The sequence below is a fragment of the Bombyx mori genome, chromosome 15 (genome assembly GCF_030269925.1).
Source record: "Bombyx mori chromosome 15, ASM3026992v2".
NCBI classification, from domain to species: Eukaryota; Metazoa; Arthropoda; class Insecta; order Lepidoptera; family Bombycidae; genus Bombyx; species Bombyx mori.
The window spans coordinates 12,295,161-12,319,456 of record NC_085121.1 but is presented as its reverse complement, the minus strand read 5'-3'; the positions used below and the strand labels follow the sequence as shown (position 1 = coordinate 12,319,456).

At 39.0% G+C, this 24,296-nt stretch overlaps 1 protein-coding gene across 1 annotated transcript; it reads left to right on the top strand.

Annotated features, from left to right (window-relative positions):
• The first annotated feature begins 5,168 nt into the window (after nt 1-5,168).
• On the top strand, nt 5,169-19,650 carry LOC101739438 (myotubularin-related protein 9). Its single transcript, XM_004923008.5, has 11 exons — nt 5,169-5,365; nt 5,889-6,167; nt 6,949-7,202; nt 7,787-7,985; nt 8,333-8,489; nt 9,117-9,227; nt 10,353-10,474; nt 11,095-11,201; nt 12,068-12,288; nt 14,138-14,320; nt 16,467-19,650. Exons 2-11 carry the CDS (start codon nt 6,021-6,023, stop codon nt 16,637-16,639), a joined length of 1,674 nt encoding a protein of 557 aa, XP_004923065.1. The 5' UTR covers nt 5,169-5,365; nt 5,889-6,020; the 3' UTR covers nt 16,640-19,650.
• The last annotated feature ends 4,646 nt before the right edge of the window (nt 19,651-24,296 follow it).

Here is a 24,296-nt window from a genome sequence, read left to right as displayed (position 1 = left end):
CGTTATGAAGGTATAAAAAAGATAGGGAGTTCACATAGGTAATATAAACAAATAAGTAAATATGTTCATTATTTATCTTTCAAGAGATAATATAGGTATACATTATAATCCCGGGACCTGGGCGGGCCCCCGATGCGCACTCTGCGTGCCGTGGGTTCCGTCTGTGGGGGAGTTTTGCTGGACTTCCACCGGGCGCGTCCATAGGTGGCGGATAACGGGCCTCTGGGAGCAGTCATACTCCCAGGGGTATCGCTCCTTCTCTCTCGTTGTGTTATGGCGGGAGAGATTGAGCGACGTGGACCAAAACCAGCAGGGGGGGGTTCTGGGCTCTCTGCGCCCTTCACCTAGTTGAAGGGTGTTTCTTCCGGGGATGCCCGGGCCCCCGACTTCTTCCTTATTATTTTGAGTTTGTTTTTACTGTCTTTTTGTTTTCTTTATATTTTTGATTTAATTTATGTTGAGTTTGTCTGTCCTTATCTTCATTATTATTTTGTTCTTTGTGTTTTGTTTGTTTACTATCTTCACTCTTGTACTGTTGGTTACATTTTTATGTTAGATTTTGTTATATTTTCCACTTCTTTCTTTCTTTATTCTCACCCAATCCCAAGTTTTGACGCCCGGCAACGGGACGAATGGCTGGTGGGAGGCCAGTCTCGAGGAGAGGGAGGAGAATCCCTCCGTGCGGTCGAGAAATCGGCCGCATGCTGCCCCTCGTATTCTGGGGGGGGCACAAGCTGTTCCGGGAAAGAGTCCGAGAAGGACGGGGAGAAAAGGAAGAGGTCCACAAGGGACGAATGAGAAACGGTGCAAAACGAAGACCGGAGGAGAGAAAGCAGCGTTTGCTCGGAGGACAGTATGGTGGTCAGCTCCTGCTGTTCATCACCAAAGAGAACGACGCGCAAAAGGGCAAAAGGCTCGAAGAACGCAAGCTCCGACAGCAGTACCGAATCGGAGGCGTCTAGGTCAGGATCGTTGGTGTCCAGGACCAGACCATCGAAGAGAGGCCGAGGTCGTCCTCCAACGACCGGCCAATACGTGGGATTGGCGGCGGGGAAGCAGGCATACTTAAAAGCTCAACGTGAAGAGCTGGAGCTTCGCGCTGAACAGGAGGTAGTGGAAATCGTGCACAACCTACGTGAGAAGAGGCGCGCAGTACATTTAATATCCGGGAACATAACAGCAGATCCCGCGACTAGGCTCCAGGAGACCGCCCAGATGGCCCTTACCATCGCGGCGAAAGCGCGCAACCCGAAGGGGACGTACATCAAAGCCCTTAAGGAGATGGCCACAACAATAAAGGAGGCCAAGGAAGATCTAGCTTCCAGATCCTCCAACGAGGAAACCCTGAGGCTGCAGGCACTCAGCGAGAGACAGGAGGCGGAGATCCTGCAGCTCAGGAAGGAAGTAGAGGACGTAAGAGCGAAAATGGTGCGCCTCGCTCAGACGACAGCGCAGCTCACTCCCGCCCCAACACTGCCAAACGAAGACGACGAGCGACACCTGCAGATAATCATGCGAGCAGTCGGGTCCATGCTGGACGCCTGACTCGAGGGTCTGGAGGCCCGTCTACTCCCAGAGCCTCGCTTGCGACCACCTTTGGCCGCTGACGCAAGAAGGAGGAGCAGAGAGAGCGAAATCGATCCAGACACTGCAGGCCTTGTGTCGGAGGCGACGCCGCCTTATGCGGCTCTGCCCCAGCTTGAGACCAACAAGAAAGTGAAGCCCAAGAAACAGAAGGGCAATAACAAGAAGACGACGCCGTCAGCTCCACCCGAGCCGCCAGCTCCACCCGAGCCGCGCGCATTCCCTCCGGCCCCCGCTGCCCTTACGGTCAGTTGGGCGACCGTTGCGCGTAGAGGAGCACGGCCGAGAAGGGAAAAGGAGCCAGCACCGACGACCAACGCGGAAGGCCAACGAGACAGAAACCCTGCCCCGCTCAAGCCGAAGAAGAAGGGTAGAAAGAAGAGACTTCGAACTCCGCGCTCGCAGGCCGTTATTTTGAGGCTGCACCCGGAGGCCATCGAAAAGGGGCTCTCCTACCGGGAGGTGCTCGCCGAGGCGAGGGCCAGCATCGACGCCGGAGCCTTAGGGATCCCCATCGAGAAGGTCCGGTCAGCAATAACCGGAGCCAAAATACTCATAGTGAGCGGCGAGGACCAGATCGCGAAGGCCGACTTGCTGGCCGAGAAGCTCAAGGAGGTTCTCTCTTCCAAGAGAGTAACGGTGACAAGACCGATGGTGACCGCTGCAATCCGCATAAGCTGACTTGAGGATTCGCTGACGGAGGAGGAGATATGCACCGAGCTTGCGCGCATCGGCGAATGCTCCGTCGATGCAGTCAAGGCTGGCTCTATCAAGCCCGGATCCGGAAGAATGGGCCAGGTTCTCGTTCGTTGCCCGATAGCAGCGGCGAAGAAGATTGTTACAGTGACGAAGCTGCGCATCGGGTGGAGCGTTGTTCGCGTCCACCTGCTGGAGGCCCGGAGGCTACAATGCTTCCGCTGCCACGCGTTGGGCCATGTGGGTGCGCGGTGCCCGTCGTCGGTCGACCGCAGCCACGACTGCTACCGGTGCGGACAGACCGGCCACGTGGCATCCGGATGCACACTGGCACCGCGATACGCCGTCTGCGCCTCCGCCGGGAAACCAGCGGACCACACTTCGGGGGGCAAGGCACGTGCAAGGCCCCCGAGAAAACCGAGGAGAGAGGACGTCGCTGCACCCGCGGCCGCACCCGTTGCTGCAGACCGAAGTCAACTCGGCGAGACGACGACTCCGATGGACGTCCAGCCTCCGTCGGGCACAAGGAAGACCGGGGCTTTATGAAGAACCGGGCATGCCGATGAACCGAGGAGGAAGTCGTGAGGAGGAGGTCGTGGACCTCGGTTCGTAGGCAGTGAAGACGGAGCGGGTGGTGCGGGCAGAAAGCCCCCACCCGGCTCCTGCAGGGGCCGTCGATTGCTGGGTGCGGGGGCGCCCGGTGCTCGGCACTAAGGTCCTGTGGGGTGGTTGTGCGCTGTGGCTCCAGTGCGCCCCTCACGAGTCGTGGAGATGAGAGGGGGAAGAAGTCCCCGGTGGCAGATCCCGCCCAACGTAACATTGGGGTGGGAGCCGGCGAAGGCGGGCCTATGGCGCGCACATGGCGGTACCTGGGTCCCCGCCCAGCCGGAGTGGAGGAGCTCGTTGGGGTTTAGTCGGTAGTCGTTAAGCTGGGCGGGTTTGGCGAGAGCTGAACTTAGCCCAGCGCGCCTTTCTAAAGGCGTAGTCTCCGTGGACCAATTGGTTGAGGGCGCGGACCTCGGTTCGCGACTTCTTCCTCTTTCTTCCACCGGAGGCGCGGAGTCCGACATAACCCGGTCCGACCCCCGTCGGCAGGGTATCCGTAAAGACTAGGATGCCCCATCGATAACAAAAAAAAGAAAAAAAAAAAAAAAAGTGTGTGTGTCCGCTCCGACGCACGACTGGAGTTTACTGGATATAAAAAATTAAACGAAACAATACGAGAAATAGTTCTATATTACGACAACACGATACACTACAGATTATTAACAAATTAACGAGACACAAAACAAACGACTAACAAATATATGAAAATACAATAATGAGAGAAACGCGCGATCAGTACGAGGCTTTGTGGCGGACTGCCGGCGCAGGCGCATAACGCATTTCGTGTGACATGCTAGTACGATTTTGGTCCCCATAATTTTCATACCCCGGGCCTATATATGTAAATCGATTCTAAAGGAGTAAACTCCAAAAAACTTTTTTACACAGTCGAAATTATATTCCTAACATTAGTAAAATAACATTTTAATACGATAGGTAAGAGGATGGAAAATATGTATTTGGTCTAACTTAACGCCAATGCACATTATTTCATTTATTTATTTTTAAATTTTTTTAATTAAACTGTATACCAATTAATTGCTCCTTCAGGATTTATGTTTGTTTTTTTTTCACGATTAAAACCGCGTAGAAAGTTTAGGCATTATAGTTGACGCATGCGCAGTACACATATTTTGCATACATTTATTCAACTAATAAAAATAGTAAATTAAACAAAAAACGAGTAATTTCGAAAGAGAACAAACGTGTTTTATATAAGAACAATCGAAAATGAATATTTACGAGTCATTAAGGATGAAAAAATATTAAAAATTGCATTAGAGGGGCTAACTTGTAGGTATATTTTAAAATATTTTTTTTAAATAAATAACTGCAGAACAAATAATTATTAACAGTGAACAATCATGAACAAATGATGAACAAACGAATTAATAGAAAATAAGTATAAAATAGGAAAAAAAAAATTTTTTGAGGGGCTAACTTCATTCATCTCAAACTCATTCTGATAAAATCGTGCCTATTGTACTCTGTTGCATAGATTTAACTCTATTTAAAAAAAGTCTTCCTTTAGGAAATGGAACAAAGAAAAAAATTAGTCGACACTTCGTCAAAAAATTTAAAATTAAATTGCAATTGTTATCTTAAATTGTTTTTGAGTGTTATTTTCTACATATAAATAACAAAAGTAATAAATCAGTGTTATAATGTTTTTTTTAATGTATAAACTGATTACTATACTTATTATCAAAACAAAAAAATGTCTTGGTTATTATCTTATTAACTCCATGGTTATTATTTTGGCTTGTAGCGACGAAGTGAAGTCTATGCCCGTGTTTAAATCTCGCAGGGTCTGTCACGAAATACGTTCTTAATCCATATTTACGAACGACTTCTGTTAGGAAGAATTAACATTGTGTTATTTAAATCTAAATAACTTTTTTAAATTAAATAACGGGACAAATCACACACGGTCATCCAACCCCAAATTAGGATTCCTTGTATTGTATGTACCAGAGACTAAAAAAATATGAAATTCTTATATATTTACACATATTTAAATGTTGTCCTTGTAGGCTGACGAGCATACGGCCCTCCTGATGGTGAGTGGTTACCGTCGCCCATGGACTTCAGCAATGCCAGGGGCAGAGCCAAGCCGCTGCCTGTCGTCGAGTACTCTCCGGAAGCCTCTTTTGAAGAAGGACATGTCACAGCGTTCGGGAAACACCGGGGGGAAGTTCGTTTTAAATGCGTCGCAGAAATGATATCTGAAAATGCATTGAGAATGAATGAGTGTGGTTCCAGATTTAATGGATAAACTTTGCTTCAGTAGTGCGGGGTGGCGGGTGGTATGATGATCAAAACGAAATGATAGGATCATGCCAAATACATGATTCCTCGGAGATCTCGCCCTTCGAAGTCTCTCCATAGACCTAAATGCTCCAAACGCTCCGTAAGAATAGGGTTATCAACAATCCGAGCGGCCCTCTTCTCTATGGAGTCAAATGGAAGTAAACGGTTGGTAAGTTTAATTGAGTTTAGTCTATTCCATTTACATATCTACATCTTTGGTAGTTATAATCAACTTAAAGAAAATAAAATTATTTATAAGACTGTCAGTAGAAGTTAATTACTAATATCATTATTCATTTAATAAGCTAAGTCTTTTGATTGTCAATATCTCCCAGGTTAATGATATCTCCTCATTTGTGTGTCATTGTCATAGACTTGATCTTGATACTAAAATAAAAATTGAAGTGATTAATTTGATTGAGTCCGCGGAAAATAGAAATCGGAATAAATATATTCCTTTAAATTGATTTTTTTTTCAACATAAACGATATGATTAGAGATCTGCATCTCATGTAGATTAAGAATTTTCTAGTTCAATTTTGTAAGAAGTCTCGACTAAAACACAAAATCTATATTAAATCGAATAATCGTCTGAAATCAAGAATTATAAAAAAAAAGTTAATTATTATTATTAATAAAAAACCTTAGAATTTCATTTAATGTTCTTAAAATCGATTTTATTCCTTTTCTAGGTCCATGGACGAAAGTATCAACCTAGCGATGTTTTGTTGACATTGTTGACAAGCCCAACTTTGTGCTTAATTTGTCAAAACGTAAAACAGCTGCGCTAGTGTTCACTATTTAAATCTTAAAAACGAGAAGTTATGGAATTCATCGAACTTATTCATATTAACAAACTTAATGGAGTTATTCTTAAATATCCACGTCAAGATAATATAGACGGTACGGTGTGCATCACCGGACATCATCTTATATTGAGCTCCAGAAAAGAAGGCGTTCAGGAGTTATGGGTACAAAATTTCACTTCAAACAGTTCTGGATTGGCTTGGGCCAGATAACTAAAACTTTGAGTTCTGCTCAAAAACAGAGAGCAAACAATTAGCGATTTGTTAATTACGTGGTCTTCGAGGGTCGTTAATGCCTTGTTGCAATTAGAACTTAATAATCTTTAAATATTTTCAAAATTGTCGATTTGCATTTTATAATTAAATTTGCAAACATCCAGGGTAGATTTCATTTAAACCTTGATGATCATAGATAAGCAGTAAGCACCGATTTGGTTGTGCCCCTGGAATTGTCAATACCTATGAAATGTAATAAGCACTTGCCATGAGATGGATATTTTGCTCATCAAACATTAGGTCATTTTTTTATATTCATCACAATGAAATAAAATGTAGTCTAAGTTCTGTTTCTTGGGACATTTATTCCCTACTATATTTAATGTGAATTAACAGTAGTCAATAAATATCAGTGACTCCCCCTTAGGTAGCCCTGCTTACAAATAAAATAACTATATCTGAAAATCATTATGGTGTTCTGTAAATTATATATGTTAGTATATAAGTTATATATATTTATATGACTTAAAAGAATATTTTTTTTGCACAAACTATTAAACCTTTGCATAAATTAATACAAATACACGCAATAAGTTTTTATTTAAATATAAATGACCTGAATCATTTTAAGTTTAATAAGTAGTTTTAAAGTTTGTGTGTTTATTTTTAGTTCTACAGTATATTTAATTAATGGAACAGTTTGTACAGTGTATTTCTTTTGGCATTACAGTTACTGCACAAGAATATAGACAGCATAGAGAAAAAAGAAAACAAACCAAGCAGTGGCATCACACAGGGTGGTTCTCTGTTCCTCAAATGTAAAGACTTGAGAATTTTTCAACTGGATATTGCCAGTAGTACTGAATTAAATTTAATGGCACAGACCTTAGAGAATTTATCAAGTTTGCAAGATCCGAGTCTGTTTTACCCATTCTTTTATAGACATATGAATCCTATAGTTGAGAACGGATACACTTTATATAGGTAAGTTAATTTAATATACTGAAACATTTAAGAGAGCACTGATCTGAAGTGATATTCAAAAGCAAATTTTCATATTCAACTAGATGTTACTAAGCAAACTTTACAAGCACACCTAGTTATGTATGTACTGTAAATATATGGAATCTATCTAAATATATTATGGAATAAATATCTATATCTATTGGAAGTATGTAGTGCACTACTACAGATAAATCTATAGTTATATATTTAATGGTATTGGGGCATCTTGTGAACCCATATGGGACCATCACTCTGCTTATTTCTGGTGCAAAGCATTAGTGTTGTAAGTAATATAGAACTGAGACCTAGACCTCATGTCTCAAAGTGAGTAGTGGTATTTATGTTGTTAATCTCAATGGTCGCCAGTTACTAGATAACATTAAACCACAATACAACAACAACAATAAAAAACAAATTGCAGCTATACCCCCAAAGAGATGTACTACTGTGTATTGCGATGACTACTAGATGTACTATACCTACTGTATATACCTTACATACCTAGGTACCTAGTGCATTAACCTTCCCATCTTCTTAGCTAATACAAACCCTAAAAAATACAGTATAGAAGAAGAATTCACTAAAGTACTAGCAACGGAAGAGTGGAGAGTATCCAGAGCAAATCAAAATTACACAATGTGTTCAAGCTACGGTAAAGCTGTGGTTGTACCGAAAAACATCGATGATGAGACCCTAGTAGCTGCTGCTACATTCCGTCAAGGAGGCAGGATTCCTGTCCTGTCATATAGGCACACTAATGGTGTAAGTTTATTTCCTATCCATTTAATCATGATTTGATTGATTTAGATCAAAATTCTTAATAAAGCATGAAATCAATATTTTAATGATATGAGTTTAATGGCCTGTATAAATGTTAATTTTTTTTGTAAAGTAACTGGGTTACTTTCTGTCTATTGTTTGATATGTGTTACTGTAAGGCCTTCAAGGTCCACAATTATCATTTCATCCATGATTCTCTATATATCTCTTTTTTAAACATGGTTGCTAAATATCATGTTGCTAAATAGAAAAAATATGATATTTATATCCTATCTTCATTATATGTCTGTACTGGAATTTATTGAAAATATGAAATTTTAATTATCTAGGCAGTGTTGATGCGAGCTGGACAACCATTATATGGGCCTAAGCACCGTCGATGTAGACCCGATGAGGCGATACTAAATGCAGTTGTTGCTATAGGAACCAAAGGCGTTATATATGATTTACGAAGCACAAATTCCATTTCACAGCAACAGAGTAAAGGTAAACATAAACATCTTGAAGCAGAGTAAAATAAAACATTTTTCTATTCTATATGCTATTCTAAAAGCCCATAGACGTTCACTGCTGGACATAGGCCTCTCCCAAGCCTCGCCACAAAGACCGGTCCTGCTCTGCCTTAAGAGTTCAGTTGCATACACAACCAAAGTATAATTATATACATATATATGTATATCAAGATAGAACGAAATGGATAAATATATATATCTGTCAGAGGCGGATTATCCGTAAGGCAAACTAGGCACGTGCTTACGGGCGTGTAGTACAAGGGGCGCGCGAGCTCAGAATTTTTAAATAAATAAAGAAATAACATATCGACGATTAAGAACTAAATGCTGATCTATAATCTAAACCTTCTGTCGTCCCTCTTGATTTCTTCCCAGTTATAACGTCATATTTTATTCGCGTATTAGCGTAAGTACAAGGGTCCTGGTCTACTAAAGTCTAGGGTTTGATGATACAATGTTATTGTAATTCCAAAAACAATTAGTTAAAATTTATAGTATTATGATGGCCATTTATGGCCGCACAGGGGCGCCGATAAAGTGATTGCCTAGGGCGCTCTGGACCTATAATCCCCCACTGATATCTGTGATAAAAATATTACAGGTGGTGGTACTGAAAGTAATGCCAATTATTCTCAATGGAAAATATACAACAGATCAATGGATGAAGTGGACAACCAACAACTTTTGGAAAGCTATTCAAAACTCATTGAAGGTACAATAATAGATTACCGACTTATAGAAAATCCGTGTTACCCATGTATGTTACTGCCTTATTAAAAACTAATTATAAATATAGTATGTCGAAAACAACATTCTAAGCAAAGCGCTTTTATTGAGCTCCAGACATACCATAGCCTATATGATATGAAGCTCACTATGATATTTAAATTTTACACTAAAGCTTACTTGCGGGAAAGGAACAACAAATTCCTTAATAGTCCCCAGCAAAACGTTGCAATGCTCATATCTCACAATTATAATCTAATTGGTCTTCGAGACACATAATGATTTTATCTATAGTCAAAATTCATTTTATTGACAATTTTCTTACAAGTGTGAAAAAAAATTTTTTAAAAATTAATATAAGTTAATTAATTAATCATTATAAATGAAAATAATTTTAATTGTCAAATTTTTTTAATGGATAACATAAAAGTTATTCATGGCTATTAAAAAAAGGTCGCGGGCTTTAAGCGCTGCGACCGAATCAATAAATTCTGTAACGAAAATAAAAACCTAACACCCCCACTCAGCCTACCATGTAGCTCGCGTTCAACTCATTTACACGTTGCGCTTGTGTAGTGCTTGTGAATAAGCGCGAGGCGTGACTTCCCACTTCATGCGCATCATAAAAATCAGCCCATCTCTCTCTCGCGCGGTCTAGCTTATGAGTGTGAAGGGGACAGTTAATGTTTTGCTTTTGTTAATGTTAATAAATAGAGCGTGGTCTTATTTTATTCTTATTTTAATATTACATTATTATTGTCTAATTATAATTGCATAAGTTGATAAAAAATGCTATGCAATAGCTTGACCGCGGCTGTCCCCGAGTGCCACACGTGCTTTTTTTTAGTACATTTTGAAGGTTTCATCTTGAGTCTGATTTTGATAAATATATGTACATATATGGCAACAGTCAATAGCGCTGCTATAGATAAACTGTTAATAATCCACTACATTTAATTAAACGTTAAATCATTGGTTAGCCGAAACATCAGTCGAAATTATATTACTAAAAAGAAAATATTATTCCTAATGTACCACCATGATCTCACTATTGACTCGTATATAAAAATTGTTATATGCTTTGTTAATTGTTCTTATTTAATGGGTCCAGCGTGTAACGATCGCGAGATATCGTGTGACAAGTGGGTGTCCAAACTTGAATCTTGCGGTTGGCCAGAGAGCGTCAGAAATTCACTACACACGGCCTGTATCATAGCCCAGCACATACATCAGGTAATTTAAATCTAAAACACAAATACTAAATAATAAGGCGGAAGGCAGGAGGCGAAAAAAAAACATTTAATAAATTCTTCTCTTCTTTCTTGCTTTCTTATTACCCTCTGCCGGGGTGTAGGGCTCGATTCAAATTCTTCCATTTGCATCTACATAAACAAATAAAGTTAATAATCGGTTACATTAACTTAATTTGACATTTGACAATACATGGATTGTATGGTGTTGCCATTTTAGTGCTGAAATCTTGCAGTCCCATAATTATGTGTATTTAGTAACTTTATTAATTATTAGATATTGATCAAAATAATATTACGGAACCCGGCAAATAGGTAATATTGCACCTTTAGAAAGAGACAATCGGCTTCCGATAGCGGTATCTCCGTCACGATCTAAGTCTGGCAATGTGCGATCCTAGTAGATAACCTAAGTACATCGTGCAACCGAAACAACGCTCTACGAATCCGAAATCAACCGACTGTCTTTTTCGAAAGTTCGATGTGCGATATTTATCGCCGGTAATCAACTAGCTCACTCAGCAAACTTCAAAACTGTGTCATTAATATTTGATTAAGGATATTCTGTTATATTATATAGTTTATATAGTTGTGTAATTGCAGAAGGCGGAACCGGTGTTAGTTCACGGCACCCGTGGGGAAGACGCGACGTTGTTAGTTTGTTCATTAGTACAGATCATACTCAATCCAGACTGCAGAACGATTAGAGGGTAAGAATATATCCTCGACATAGTCTATTAACAAAATATCACTTAAAATTGTGGTAGGGCCTCTTGTGAGTCCGAACGGATCGGTACCACCACCCTGCCTATTTCTGCCGTGAAGCAGCAATGCGTTTCGGTTTGAAGGGTGGGGTAGCCGTTGTAACTATACTGAGACCTTAGAACTTATATCCCAAGGTGGGTGGCGCATTTACGTTGTAGATGTATATGAGCTCCAGTAACCACTTAACACCAGGTGGGCTGTGGCTCGTCCATCTATCTAATCAATAAAAAAAAAGAAAATAAATAGTATCGTTAAGAATAAATGCATAAAAAAAACCCTGTCTAATTATATTTATAGCGATATGTTCCGATGTAAACCAGAATTAAAATGCGCACGAGTGCGAAAACGACTGATCAAATGCAAAACGTCAATAAACATTAAACAAGCGTAGTTTTGTTTTTGCTTATGATCAATAATTATTGATCAATATAATGATTTATTCTACGGATTTAAAAGTATAAAAATAGATTTTTGTTTAGATATAATGTTTTATATTGGTTTTAAAATCCATTAATTAAATATGTTAATATATTTTGCTACTTTTTTTGCAATATAATGTATTTTTGAAGAAGGTTTAATGTGGATTGTTTAAAATATAAATATATTTTACCTATGGCAACTCCTTCAATATTATCAATGTAGCTTAGTCATGCTAATTTCTTTTTATTTATGATTTTAATTAGCCCACCATTAAAATACCCTTAAATTATATGTTAAGTATGTAAAAATGAAATGTTTTTTTCTATAGATATTTCATTCGTGTCCTTGAGAGCACTAGTAGCTGGGTCGAAATTGGCCCATGTCCTTTCAGGCTCCAAGCGTTGATAGAGCGGGAGTGGCTGCAGGCTGGTCACCCGTTCGGCGCGCGTCACCGCTGCGGGCCGTACGCGGCGGGCGCTCCTCGCGCCGCCCCCACGTTCCTGCTGTTCCTGGACTGCGCGCGGCAGTTCCTCGAGCAGTTCCCGTGCAGCTTCGAATACCGACAGTCCTATCTGATAACGCTCTTCGAACATTCGTATGCCAGTCAGTTCGGTGAGTGCCGTGGTGCCTAATGTATTATTAGTAGTATTAGTTTAAATTCTTAAAAATGCTATTAAACTCTATATGAACATGTCGGGGTCACCAGTGCCATGTTTGTCGATTTCTGTTACTAAGGCGCCGGAATATCTAGTAGACTCTGAGAAAGACGAATTTGAAGATACTGAGAATGAATCTATTTCTAAGAGACTTAAGAGAACTAAAACATACATTAACAAACAAAAGAAGGCAAAGTTAGGCAATCTTCAGGTGCTTAGTAACAGAACTTGATTTAAGTACTTCAGTGCGCCGCGTAGGTTACCGGTGACCTACGCGGCAGTCGAAGGGTTAAATGCTAAAGCGAAGATCTTCCACCGAGCGGGTGATATTTGGTCGGTAGACCGACAGTCCAAATGTTGTTTTTCGTAGTTAAGCAAGCTTATCTTGAAAGTGTCGTAAGTGAGTTTCAGACATCTGTCAATTATCTTCCGTTGTATGATGGCTACCCGCCACACACGCGTCGATAGATCAATCTTGGAAATCGACACTGAAAAAGTTTAACTATAATAAAATTATTCAGTTCACATTTAGTAACTTCAAAAATAATGTTGTAATAATATTTCATATAAATCTAACGAAATCAATGCAAATTTTAAAATTTGTTTTTAATAATACGAAATTATATATTAGTTGTCTAGTGTAATGAAGTAATCAAATCTTACCAACGCATAGGACATACAAAACGTGTATTGCAACGGTTTTAAAAAAAAAATTATTGCTTAAATAGGTAGAAGAGCTCACAGTCTACATGGTTTTAAGTGGTTATCGAAACCTACATACATCTACAACGTAAATGCCGCCACCCACCTTGAGATATGAGTTCTAAGGTCTCAGTATAGTACAACGACTGGCCCAGCTTTTAAACCGAAACGCATTACTGCTTCACGGCAGAAACAGGCGGGGTGTTGGTACCTACCCGTGCGGACACACAAGACATTCTACCACCAGTAATTAATCTCATTGTGTAGTAGTAATCAGTAATCTTATTATGTCACGACTTAAGCTTTGTTCTACTGTCGTCTTACCACCAAATTGTGCAACACCCTGTATGATTTTTTTTTAAATTATTATTGCTTAGATGGATGGACGAGCTCACAGCCTACCTGGTGTTAAGTGGTTACTGGAGCCCATAGACATCTACAACGTAAATGCGCCACCCACCTCGAGATATAAGTTCTAAGGTCTCAGTATAGTTACAACGGCTACCCCACCCTTCGAACCGAAACGCATTACTGCTTCACGGCGGAAATAGGCAGGGCGGCGGTACCTATCCGCGCGGACTCACAAGTGGTCCTACCACCACTAATTACGCAAATTATAATTTTGCGGGTTTGATTTTTATTACACGATGTTATTCCTTCACCGTGGAAGTCAATCGTGAACATTTGTTGAGTACCTATTTCATTGGAAACATTGGTACCCGCCTGCGGGATTCGAACACCGGTGCATCGCTACATACGAATGCACCGGACGTCTTATCCTTTAGGCCACGACGACTTCGAATGAGAATCATAAAACGGTTTAGCTTCTTTTTTTCACCTTAGCTGAATGTCTTGAAATACTATATCAGCGTCACCGGGCGAGTAGGTAAGCTCACGGGGCTCAAACCTGACGTTGTTGCTAACACGAACTCTAGCAAGAGCCGTGCTTCGCAGAATCTACCACCGGATCGGAAAACGCAACCTACTGAGGAGATCCGACGAGAAACTCAGTGGGATGTGTCTATGGGTTAATTTACTCGCCGAGCCGGCTTAGCTTTTAGTCGTACAAACAAAAGTAAAAATAATAATAATATTATTATCAGGTACGTTCCTCTGCGACACGGATCAAGAGCGGCAGTCCCGGGGCGTGTACACCCAGACCACGAGCGTGTGGTCGTGGCTGAACCAGCCGGGCGAGCTGCCCAAGTACATCAACCCTCTGTACGATCCGACGCCGTCTGTCATATGGCCTTCGGTCGCTCCGATGAGCTACGTCATTTGGGAAGGTGAATATATAAAAAATATTTTCAACATATTTTTTGGAACGAAGTTCCTTATGGGACGATGCGGAGGGGTGCCCTAACCGGGAAAAAAACGTCCGTTACGTAAGATTTTTATTAGTAATGCACACACACAGTGTTCGACTTAACTTTGTAATAACGTACAAAAAATAATATATTTTTTTATCATTCATTAACCATGATCTCAGAGCGTTCGTTTGCGCAATACACTAACTCTTATACAAACAGCCGTGAATGAAGTGTACCACAATAAGTTCGCACGTTAGCGAATGATCGTGGGTTGTTGCGAAACCTCCAGTTTTATTTTCTTTATACCTCAAATAGAACTTAAAATTAATATTTTTATAATAAGGAACTTCGTTCCTGTCCGGTATCCCACGACACCACACATCTTTTTTTTTTGCTTGAATGGGTGGACAGCCCACTGATGTTACGTAGTTATTGGAGCCCATAGACATATAAAACTTAAATGCGGCCTTGAAATATGTGTTCTAAGGTCTCAGTATATTTACAAGTAGAGTATAGTCGAAATTCGACCATAATGACACATCAAGTTTTAGATACATTTTATTTATTAAGTTTTTCTCTTTGGTCTCGTTATTGATAATTAAAAAAAATGTTACTCGTCATGCTCGTGAAAGATAAATGAAAATCAGCTGATTAATGGATTGAAGACAAAATGACATATACGTAGGATTGGTAAGAACGGAACGTATGAAAAGAACGTGGAACGGAGTGTTAAGGCCTGAGTGAGAGAAAACGGTAAGAAAGGGAAAGAGAATGACAGAGAAAAGCAAGATGGTGAAAACGATTGAATGAGCAAAGCGTCAAAACGCTCCGATAATTTTTAATTATTATATTTTAATACTGACAATTTTTGAAAGAACTATAGACGTGCAAAAAAGGAATATTCTTATTTTATGTGCCGCAGTCTCAATTCTACATATATAGCTTATTGGTCATGTTCCTTTTTTTTTAATGCATAATTCATTTACCACCAAAATATTGATCGGCTACATTAAATCTTATAAATACCTACTAAAAAAAAAAGGAAAAAAAACGAGTCGCTTCACGAACAGTTCATATCTATGAAATTGGTACTTTTTTTTTTTTTTTTTTTTTTTTCCACAGGAGAAAATCGCCGGATCCCCACCCGCGCGGCAGGTGGGGTATGTGGGAGTTGAACCTCACTAAAAACTCCTGCCGCTCACAACCGGCGCCCTACCTCGGACCGGGCCGGAGCCCAGTCGGGGCTATTGAAACGGCGGGACAGGGTTGACGCAGAGCACATTACATCCATCCCACCGTCCCACGGACGCCGGACCGGTGGCCGCCAGCGAAACGACCACCGGTTCCCTCGTTCAGCGGGCCGAGAGCCCGCTTTGATGGCGCCGCGTTACACCTTCCCCCAGAGCGGTCGGGGGAACGCGGTCTACCATCACCCGGCTTCCTATTGCGGGTGAGCGTGCAGAGCACGCCACCCCTCGTCTGGGTCCCTCCCCGCACAAAACGGGTGGGACCCCTAGCTCTTAGGGGGCCAGGTCACGGATACGACCCCGGTCCCGACCCCCTGCTCGGCGGCGGCGGGTTTCTGCGTAGTGAGGAGAGCTTTCCCTCACTCGCCCCGCCGCCTCCTTCTGCGAGATGGTGCACTCGCAGAAGTCGAGCATAGCCTTCCATGACTCATCGCTGCCAAGCATCGACGCCACGACGCCAGGCAGCGACAAGTCAGGTCCTATCTTTGCGACCAGGACACGGCGCTGCACCTCCCAAGCGGGGCAGACAGCGAGCGTATGCTCCGCCGTGTCCAGGTCGTGTCCACAATGGTGACACCTCGTCGTCGGCTCAGCCCCTATCCGGCGCAGGTACTTCCCGAAGCATCCGTGCCCGGTCAGCACCTGCACCAGACGAAAGGTGAGACGTCCCTCGCCACGATTCACCCAGTCATCAAAGACCGGGTAAACCGCCTCGACGGTCCGTAGCCCCCACGTGGGGTTGGCCAATCGCCTCGACCACGACTCGAGCACGGTGAAATTGGTACTTACTGTCTTTTTCTATTTAATTGCGGTGGTGTCAAAAAATAAGCTATCAAATCTTTAGACTTATCGATATTTTAAATGTGTGCTTACAGAGCTCTACCTACGCTGGATGATCGAACAAAACACCGAGGACCGCGAGGAACAGTACAAAGTGATCAGATCCAGGGAGCAGAAGCTGCGGTCGCAGGCTCAACAACTCAGACGGGAGCTCTTCGACTTGGCTCAACAATATTACGAACCTAAACAGGAGACGTGCGATAAGTAATCATGTCTACTGGTTTTTTAAATGGATTTTATGAAGGGGTAACTAAGACCTTTAAGTCATGTCTTATTTTAATTTATATAGTTATTTTTATGAAAAAATGATAATATGGAGTGAAATGAAATGAAGATGGATAATTTGAGACATTAATCAACTGGGATGAAATGAAATGAAATTAGATGATATGGAATGAAATATAATTCCAGTAAAATTGTGGTCATTTACTGAGATTTTTTCAGTGGACTTTTTGGAGGATCCCGAGAAGTTACGTCCAGCGGCTTTGTTTCATTTTCCCACATTTGTGCACTTTCACAGATATTAAACGGTTAATAAAACACCGTTATTACACATTTAAACCTGCAGGAAAACTAAATAGACAAAATAAAACAAATCACACAACTTCATTCCTCGCGTTCTCGCTAAAAAGTTCCTCTCTCTCTGCTGGTAACTGAATCAGCCATGTTAATTTGTCAAAAATATGATATGCAAAGGAATGTGGTAGGACGCGGATTGGCTGTGCCCCTGGCATTGTTGATGTCCACGAGCGACGCTGGCAATTTACCATTGGTTACGCTCGTCTCACAATTATAATAGTAACAAAGGCCTATCAAAACTGGTAGGGTCTTTTCGTATGTTATATCGTATATGTTATTTTATGTACAGCAAATATCGATTTTTGAAAGCTGCATCAAAATCAAAAGATTAATCGGTTATGAAAAAGAGGATACGCGGTCAGCACTAGCTATCTCTTTCGCACGCCCGCACTTGTAACCGTGACGTCATGAATTATGAGTACATTATAAGACCTATAGTTGCACTATCGAATTTAATGTTCATCGAAACTGTCTTATAATGTTCTTGATATTTTAGATTTTTGAGAACAACTTTTTGATTATAATGTTTAAGAACAAAAAAAATCCCTACTGTTTTGTAATCTTAGACCTCTATTTTAAATTACGGAAAAACTACTATTCAATTAAATGTTGATCGATAACTGGGTCGACAACAGGGTTTCCTGTCTACATGATTATTTAATTAAATTTCGCACTTTTTTTTTATAACCCCATCTTGTTGTGTCTTTAAAGCAGTAAAACTAGTATTATTATTCGCCAATAGATGTCGGCAAGAGTCAAAAAGTTGGTTATCGATAAAGTTGATTATTGAAAACACGAATAAAACAACATTTTCTGAAAATAAATCGTAGCTAGATCGATTTATTGCCCCCGAAATCCCCTGTATACTAAATTTTATGAAAATCGTTGGAGCCGTTTCCGAGATTCAGATTATATATATACCTAGTCAGGTCATAAATTCTGTCACATGTTTAATGTAAAATAATTGAAACAAGTTTATTCATTATGTAACCATTCATATACCAAAATGAACTTAACAAAACATAGATTCTTATGACACTAAAGTTTATTCAAAATGACCTCCGTGATTTTGAATACAGGCCTTCAATCTGCGCGGCCAGTCGTCTATCGCAGCACGAACGAGGTCCATGTCAATATCGGCGGCTGCCTTAATCAAGGATGTCTTGAGTGACTCCAAATTGGGATGAGGCTTTGAGCACGTCTTTTCCTGCAAGTGTTGCCATATCTTGTAATCTAACAGATTCAAATCTGGACTGGAGGAGGGCCAGTCTTCGTGCCGGATGAAGTCGATTTCACGCGCCGCCAGCCAGTCTTGTGTGCTCTTCGCTCTATGAGCTGGCGCCGAATCTTGTTGGAATACCCAGTGCCTGTTATTGAACATGGTATGAGAAACAGGTTCTACAAGGTTCGTCAGGACTGTATTTTGATACAAACTGCATTCGTTTTTACACCTTTCTCACAAAAATGTACCTCTGTTAAGCCCCAATAAGAAACTCCCAACCATACCATGAGCGAGGATGGAAAATGACCTCGTTGGACACGCGAAAAACGGTTGCCCGCTCCTTCACTACTGTGTGCGTACACCTTATCATTTTGTTTGTTGTAGCTCTATTCTACGGTAAAAATTTTTTCATCCGAAAAAAGAATTTCCCGATATTTTTTTCCCGCGTACCGCTTCAACAAAGCGCGGCATCTCTCCAGTCTCAGGTCCATTAGACGAGCATTCAAACAATGTCCTGTTTTTCTTCGATATGCCCGAAGCCCTAAGTCTTCATTTAACACCCTTTTCACCGTGGTTTTGTTTAACCCCATCTGAAGGGCCAACAGTTTCTGCTTACGTTTGGGATTTCTTTGAATACGCGCCTTCACAGCTTTTATCACTGCTGGAGTCCTAACAGACTGAGGACGACCACTTCTTGATCTGTCATCTACTCTAGTCTTCATTGTATCGTTTGATGGTACGATAAACGAATCTTTTGGTTATATTCAAATTTTTCAGTATGTTAAAAATTTGAATTGGCGCGTAACCGCAACGATGCAACGCAATAACTGCAACACGGTCTTCTTTAAGCGTCCACTCCATATTTTTAAAATGAGTAAAATTCTAAAAGTATACATTTTTATTTTCATGAACAATTCGAAATTCGAATTCAATAAACTTTTTTGTGGCCAGCATTCTAAAAGAAAAGTTTTTACTGTGTGACAATACTTATGACCTGACTAGTTATATACAAGAATTGCTCGTTTAAAGGTATAAGATATTACTTATACTTATACTACCTAATGATTTTTATTCACCATCGATATATTGTATGTGAGAAGAAAATTATAGAACCGATATTGCATCGCCTGTTAATGTTGTCAATTTTAAATATATCCTACAAAGCCGTTCTCGTTCTGAAAGGAATAGAGACAGAAAAATAAAATCATTTGCCTTGTAACGTGGCCAGAAAATATCAAGGGTATTTTGATCTTTATTTAGCTAGTCAATAGGGTTCATTGCGGCCTAAACGTTCCTTATACATAAGATATAATCGTTTAATAGATTTCTATAATACGATGTTTTATAGTATTAACGTGATGGTTTCTTTGAGTGGTTTCTTTGAAAGTATAGTTGCAACGGCTTTCCCACCCTTCAAACCGAAACGCATTACTGCTTCACAGCCGAAATAGGCAGGATGGTAGTGCCTACCCGCGCGGACTCACAAGAGGTCCTACCACCAGTAAAAATTAAACAAACACAATAGTGACAACTATACCTAGTCAGGTCATAAATTCTGTCACATGTTTAATGTAAAATAATTGAAACAAGTTTATTCATTATGTAACCATTCATATACCAAAATGAACTTAACAAAACATAGATTCTTATGACACTAAAGTTTATTCAAAATGACCTCCGTGATTATGAATACAGGCCTTCAATCTGCGCGGCCAGTCGTCTATCGCAGCACGAACGAGGTCCATGTCAATATCGGCGGCTGCCTTAATCAAGGAGGTCTTGAGTGACTCCAGATTGGGATGTGGCTTTGAGCACGCCTTTTCCTCCAAGTGTTGCCATATCTTGTAATCTAACGGATTCAAATCTGGACTGGAGGAGGGCCAGTCTTCGTGCCGGATGAAGTCGATTTCACGCGCCGCCAGCTAGTCTTGTGTGCTCTTCGCTCTATGAGCTGGCGCCGAATCTTGTTGGAATACCCAGTGCCTGTTATTGAACATGGTATGAAAAACAGGTTCCACAAGGTTCGTCAGGACTCTATTTTGATACACAACTGCATTCGTTTTTACACCTTTCTCACAAAAATGTACCTCTGTTAAGCCCCAATAGGAAACTCCCAACCATACCATGAGCGAGGATGGAAAATGACCTCGTTGGACACGCGGAATACGGTTGCTCGCTTCTTCACTACTGTGTGCGTACACCTTATCATTTTGTTTGTTGTAGCTCTCTTCTACGGTAAAAATTTTTTCATCCGAAAAAAGAATTTCCCGATATTTTTTTCCCGCGTACCGCTTCAACAAAGCGCGGCATCTCTTGAGTCTCAGGTCCATTAGACGAGCATTCAAACGATGTCCTGTTTTTCTTCGATAGCCCGAAGCCCTAAGTCTTCATTTAACACCCTTTTCACCGTGGTTCTGCTTAACCCCATCTGAAGGGCCAACAGTTTCTGCTTACGTTTGGGATTTCTTTGAATTCGCGCCTTCACAGCTTTTATCACTGCTGGAGTCCTAACAGACCGAGGGTGACCACTTCTTGACCTGTCATCTACACTAGAGTCTTCATTGTATCGTTTGATGGTACGATAAACGAATCTTTTGGTTATACATATTAAAATTTTTCAGTATGTTAAAAATTTGAATTGGCGCGTAACCGCAACGATGCAACGCAATAACTGCAACACGGTCTTCTTTAAGCGTCCACTCCATATTTAAAAATGAGTAAAATTCTAAAAGTATGTATACATTTTTATTTTCATGAACAATTCGAAATTCGAATTCAATAAACTTTTTTGTGGCCAGCATTCTAAAAGAAAAGTTTTTACTGTGTGACAATACTTATGACCTGACTAGTTATAATAATACATACTATGTTTGAATGATACGACTGAATAAATGAAATATGATTCATTAAAACAATACGATACTTTCATAATAGAGTAATCTGAATTTTTTAATAAGTTTAAAAAGATATTTTTAAGTAGAAAATGAAGCCTTACTATGTTTGTTAAGGCACTGCGAATTTATTTGTTTTATACATGTAGCATTTTAAGAAAACTACTCATTAAGTACCTACCTAAATCAAGTTTTAATGTATAAAAATGAAATTTTAAAATATTTTTCTATATTTTATTTTAGTGCATCTCATATTAGTATTACTTACATATAATATATCGACATTATCATTATATTATTTTTAATATACCAAGAAGAAAGCTTCATTCAGTCTTACTGTATTAACAAATTTATATATACAAATTAAAAACAATAAATGTATTTTTCCAAAACTTTTAAACGATGTTAAGGTATTTGGCATTATGTATCGAGGGACGAAGGCTGTTTGGTTTTTAGTGACATTTATGCAACTTTACAGGAGTCATTTAAGGTTTAAAATTTGGAAAAAAAATCTTAACACGAAAAACTGCTTCAGCTATTTGAATGGGAAAAACATAATTGAAGTTCAATTAGAAACATCGAATTACTGATGCTAATTTATACTTCTATACTAATATGTACTTATATTATAAAGAGGAAAGATTTGTTGTTTGTTTGTATTGAATAGGCTCCGAAACTACTGAACCGATTTGAAAAATTCTTTCACTGTTTGTAAGCTACACTATTCCCGATTGACATAGGCTATAATCTTTTTTGAAAAAAATCAGGGATCCTTACTAATACTCCAATAATATAACCCAATATGTACAAAAAATACTTAAAATATTCTTTACATCGCGTGCCGTGCGAATATTATTGATGATAGAATAAAATAATGTATTACGACTTTGTAGAACACTTTATTATTTACAAAAAGTGTTGCAACAGCATATGTCTAACTATTGTAGTTATGCCGCAATAAGCGTTTTTTATTTAAAAAAATAAAACAACGTCGTTGAAATTTTTGTTAAAGACCCGAGCGGAGCCGGAGCGGGCCGCTAGTACCTAATAAAACAGACCTTTAATTACAAAGATAAATGTCGCGTATTAAGCGAAATGTGTCGCTTCAACCAAATAGTCTTTCACCCCTCGATATTATAATTACGGCACAAAAAAATCATTGATACGAACATTGCTATTGCCATATACTTTAATGGTATTGTCTTTGAGAAATTAATATTGTAAATAGTCATATATTCGTGTATCAAGGAGAGTATTTAGATCTATTTAAGATATCACCTCAAAGTATTGGCCTCAAATGATGTCAATTTATAACACCAGCTATTAATAGTATTAAGTGAGATAATGAAATGTATATTGAATTTCATTACACGAGCTATGCACTTTATGTAGCTTGATAAGATTATTGTAAATTTAATTTAATATTATATTGAAAAGAAATGCTAATGCTAGCACATGTTCAGAATATTTTTCATATTAGATATGTGTAAATGTACAAATTTTAATTTACCACAATGTTTTTAAAATATTTATGTTCGATTATATGGTTATAGTGAGTGAAGTTTGATCAATTAAATCATTTTATAAGGATGATCTTCCTTTTTGTGTGACTTATCCGAGTCAACATATCTGTTAGAGATATGTATTTGGTAATCGTTTTCCTGGATGTATATGATAAGAAAGTAAATAGCTTCGAGATGTGAAATAGTATGTATGATTTGAAATACAGGATTCATAACTCTTATATTTATTTAATATATTTATAATTTAATATATTTAAATTACGTGTCAAGTTGTTTGTCCGCGATGGACACCTAAACTACTGAACCGATTTTAATTATTATTTTTATAGAATATGTGCTTTGTTCCAACTTAGACCATAGGATGGTTTTTATTTCGATTAATGGTCGCAATATTTATTAATTAACAATAAAATGATTTCTTATGTTGATTATTGTTATTAATTGTAAGTTTCATAAGTCTAAAACAAATGGCGCCTTCAATCAGTTTTTACAAACAGTTTAAAATACTGTCTGACATTAATATCTCATAGATGGCGCTGTGTTAAAAATACCAATGTTCCACATAAGCTACAATTTAATGGCATAAACACCACGTGTTGCTGAGGCTAAAGTATAAGTGAAATTTATTTCGTAGTAAACGCAATACAGTGAAATCCAATTATTCTTACTTTGTTAGTTTTTGGTATTAGCATAGGCGGCCACGTGTTATTTAGAAACAAAAACCTTAGCCACAGCAACGTGTGGCCGGGTCTGCTAGTAATATAATAAATATAAGGTTTGTTTTTGTTTTTAAGTCAACATATTAGAATAATAATGTTTTATAGTTACCGGATACCAGACATTGAACTTAATGTTAAAAGTATATAGATTTCTTTACTTGCATAAGTCAAATTCATGAATAGTAAAATTACGGGATGATGTAATTTTTATATAATCCTATTTTAATTGTGCAATTTTTAATTTTTATGCTAAATTATTACATATGCAATGTGTTTAGATTTCAATATTCAATTATTTAATTCAATTATACTATAGAATTATGTGAACTAACTTACCGAGTGGTATGGTGTAATATTAAAAATATCGGAAATGTAATAAATTTTATTTTCTTGTGAATACATAATATAAATTATATCGTTTGAATCATGAATTAGAGAAAAAAAATATTAAGAAAAATGATCTACTTTTACATTCTTATAAGGTTTCACAAAATCAAATATATACTTATGAAATTAAATTTTAATTTGCATTAAGTTAATGAATAATCAATAACGTGTTAATATGTGATCTACAGAAAGCTACGAGAAAGCTCTCTATGTGTTATAGTAACTTTTTAATTTGGATTCTTGATTATATACAAATATGTACATCCAATTTTTCTTTAATATAAAATAAATACAGGAATAGAAATAGTGCGGCCTAGTCCTTAAGTAAAATTATTAAATTTTTATTACTATGATTAATTGTACGGTTATTATATTATCATAATTGAGTGCCGATAAATTACAAAAGAAAAGTTATCCTTGTAAGTTCCTTGTGTTTTATTGTATTGTATTTCGATATTTATTTGAAATCCGTGAATACAAACCAAATTATTTGTCAATTTTATGTAAATTTAAAATGTGTTTGTCAATTATAATTGACGAACCG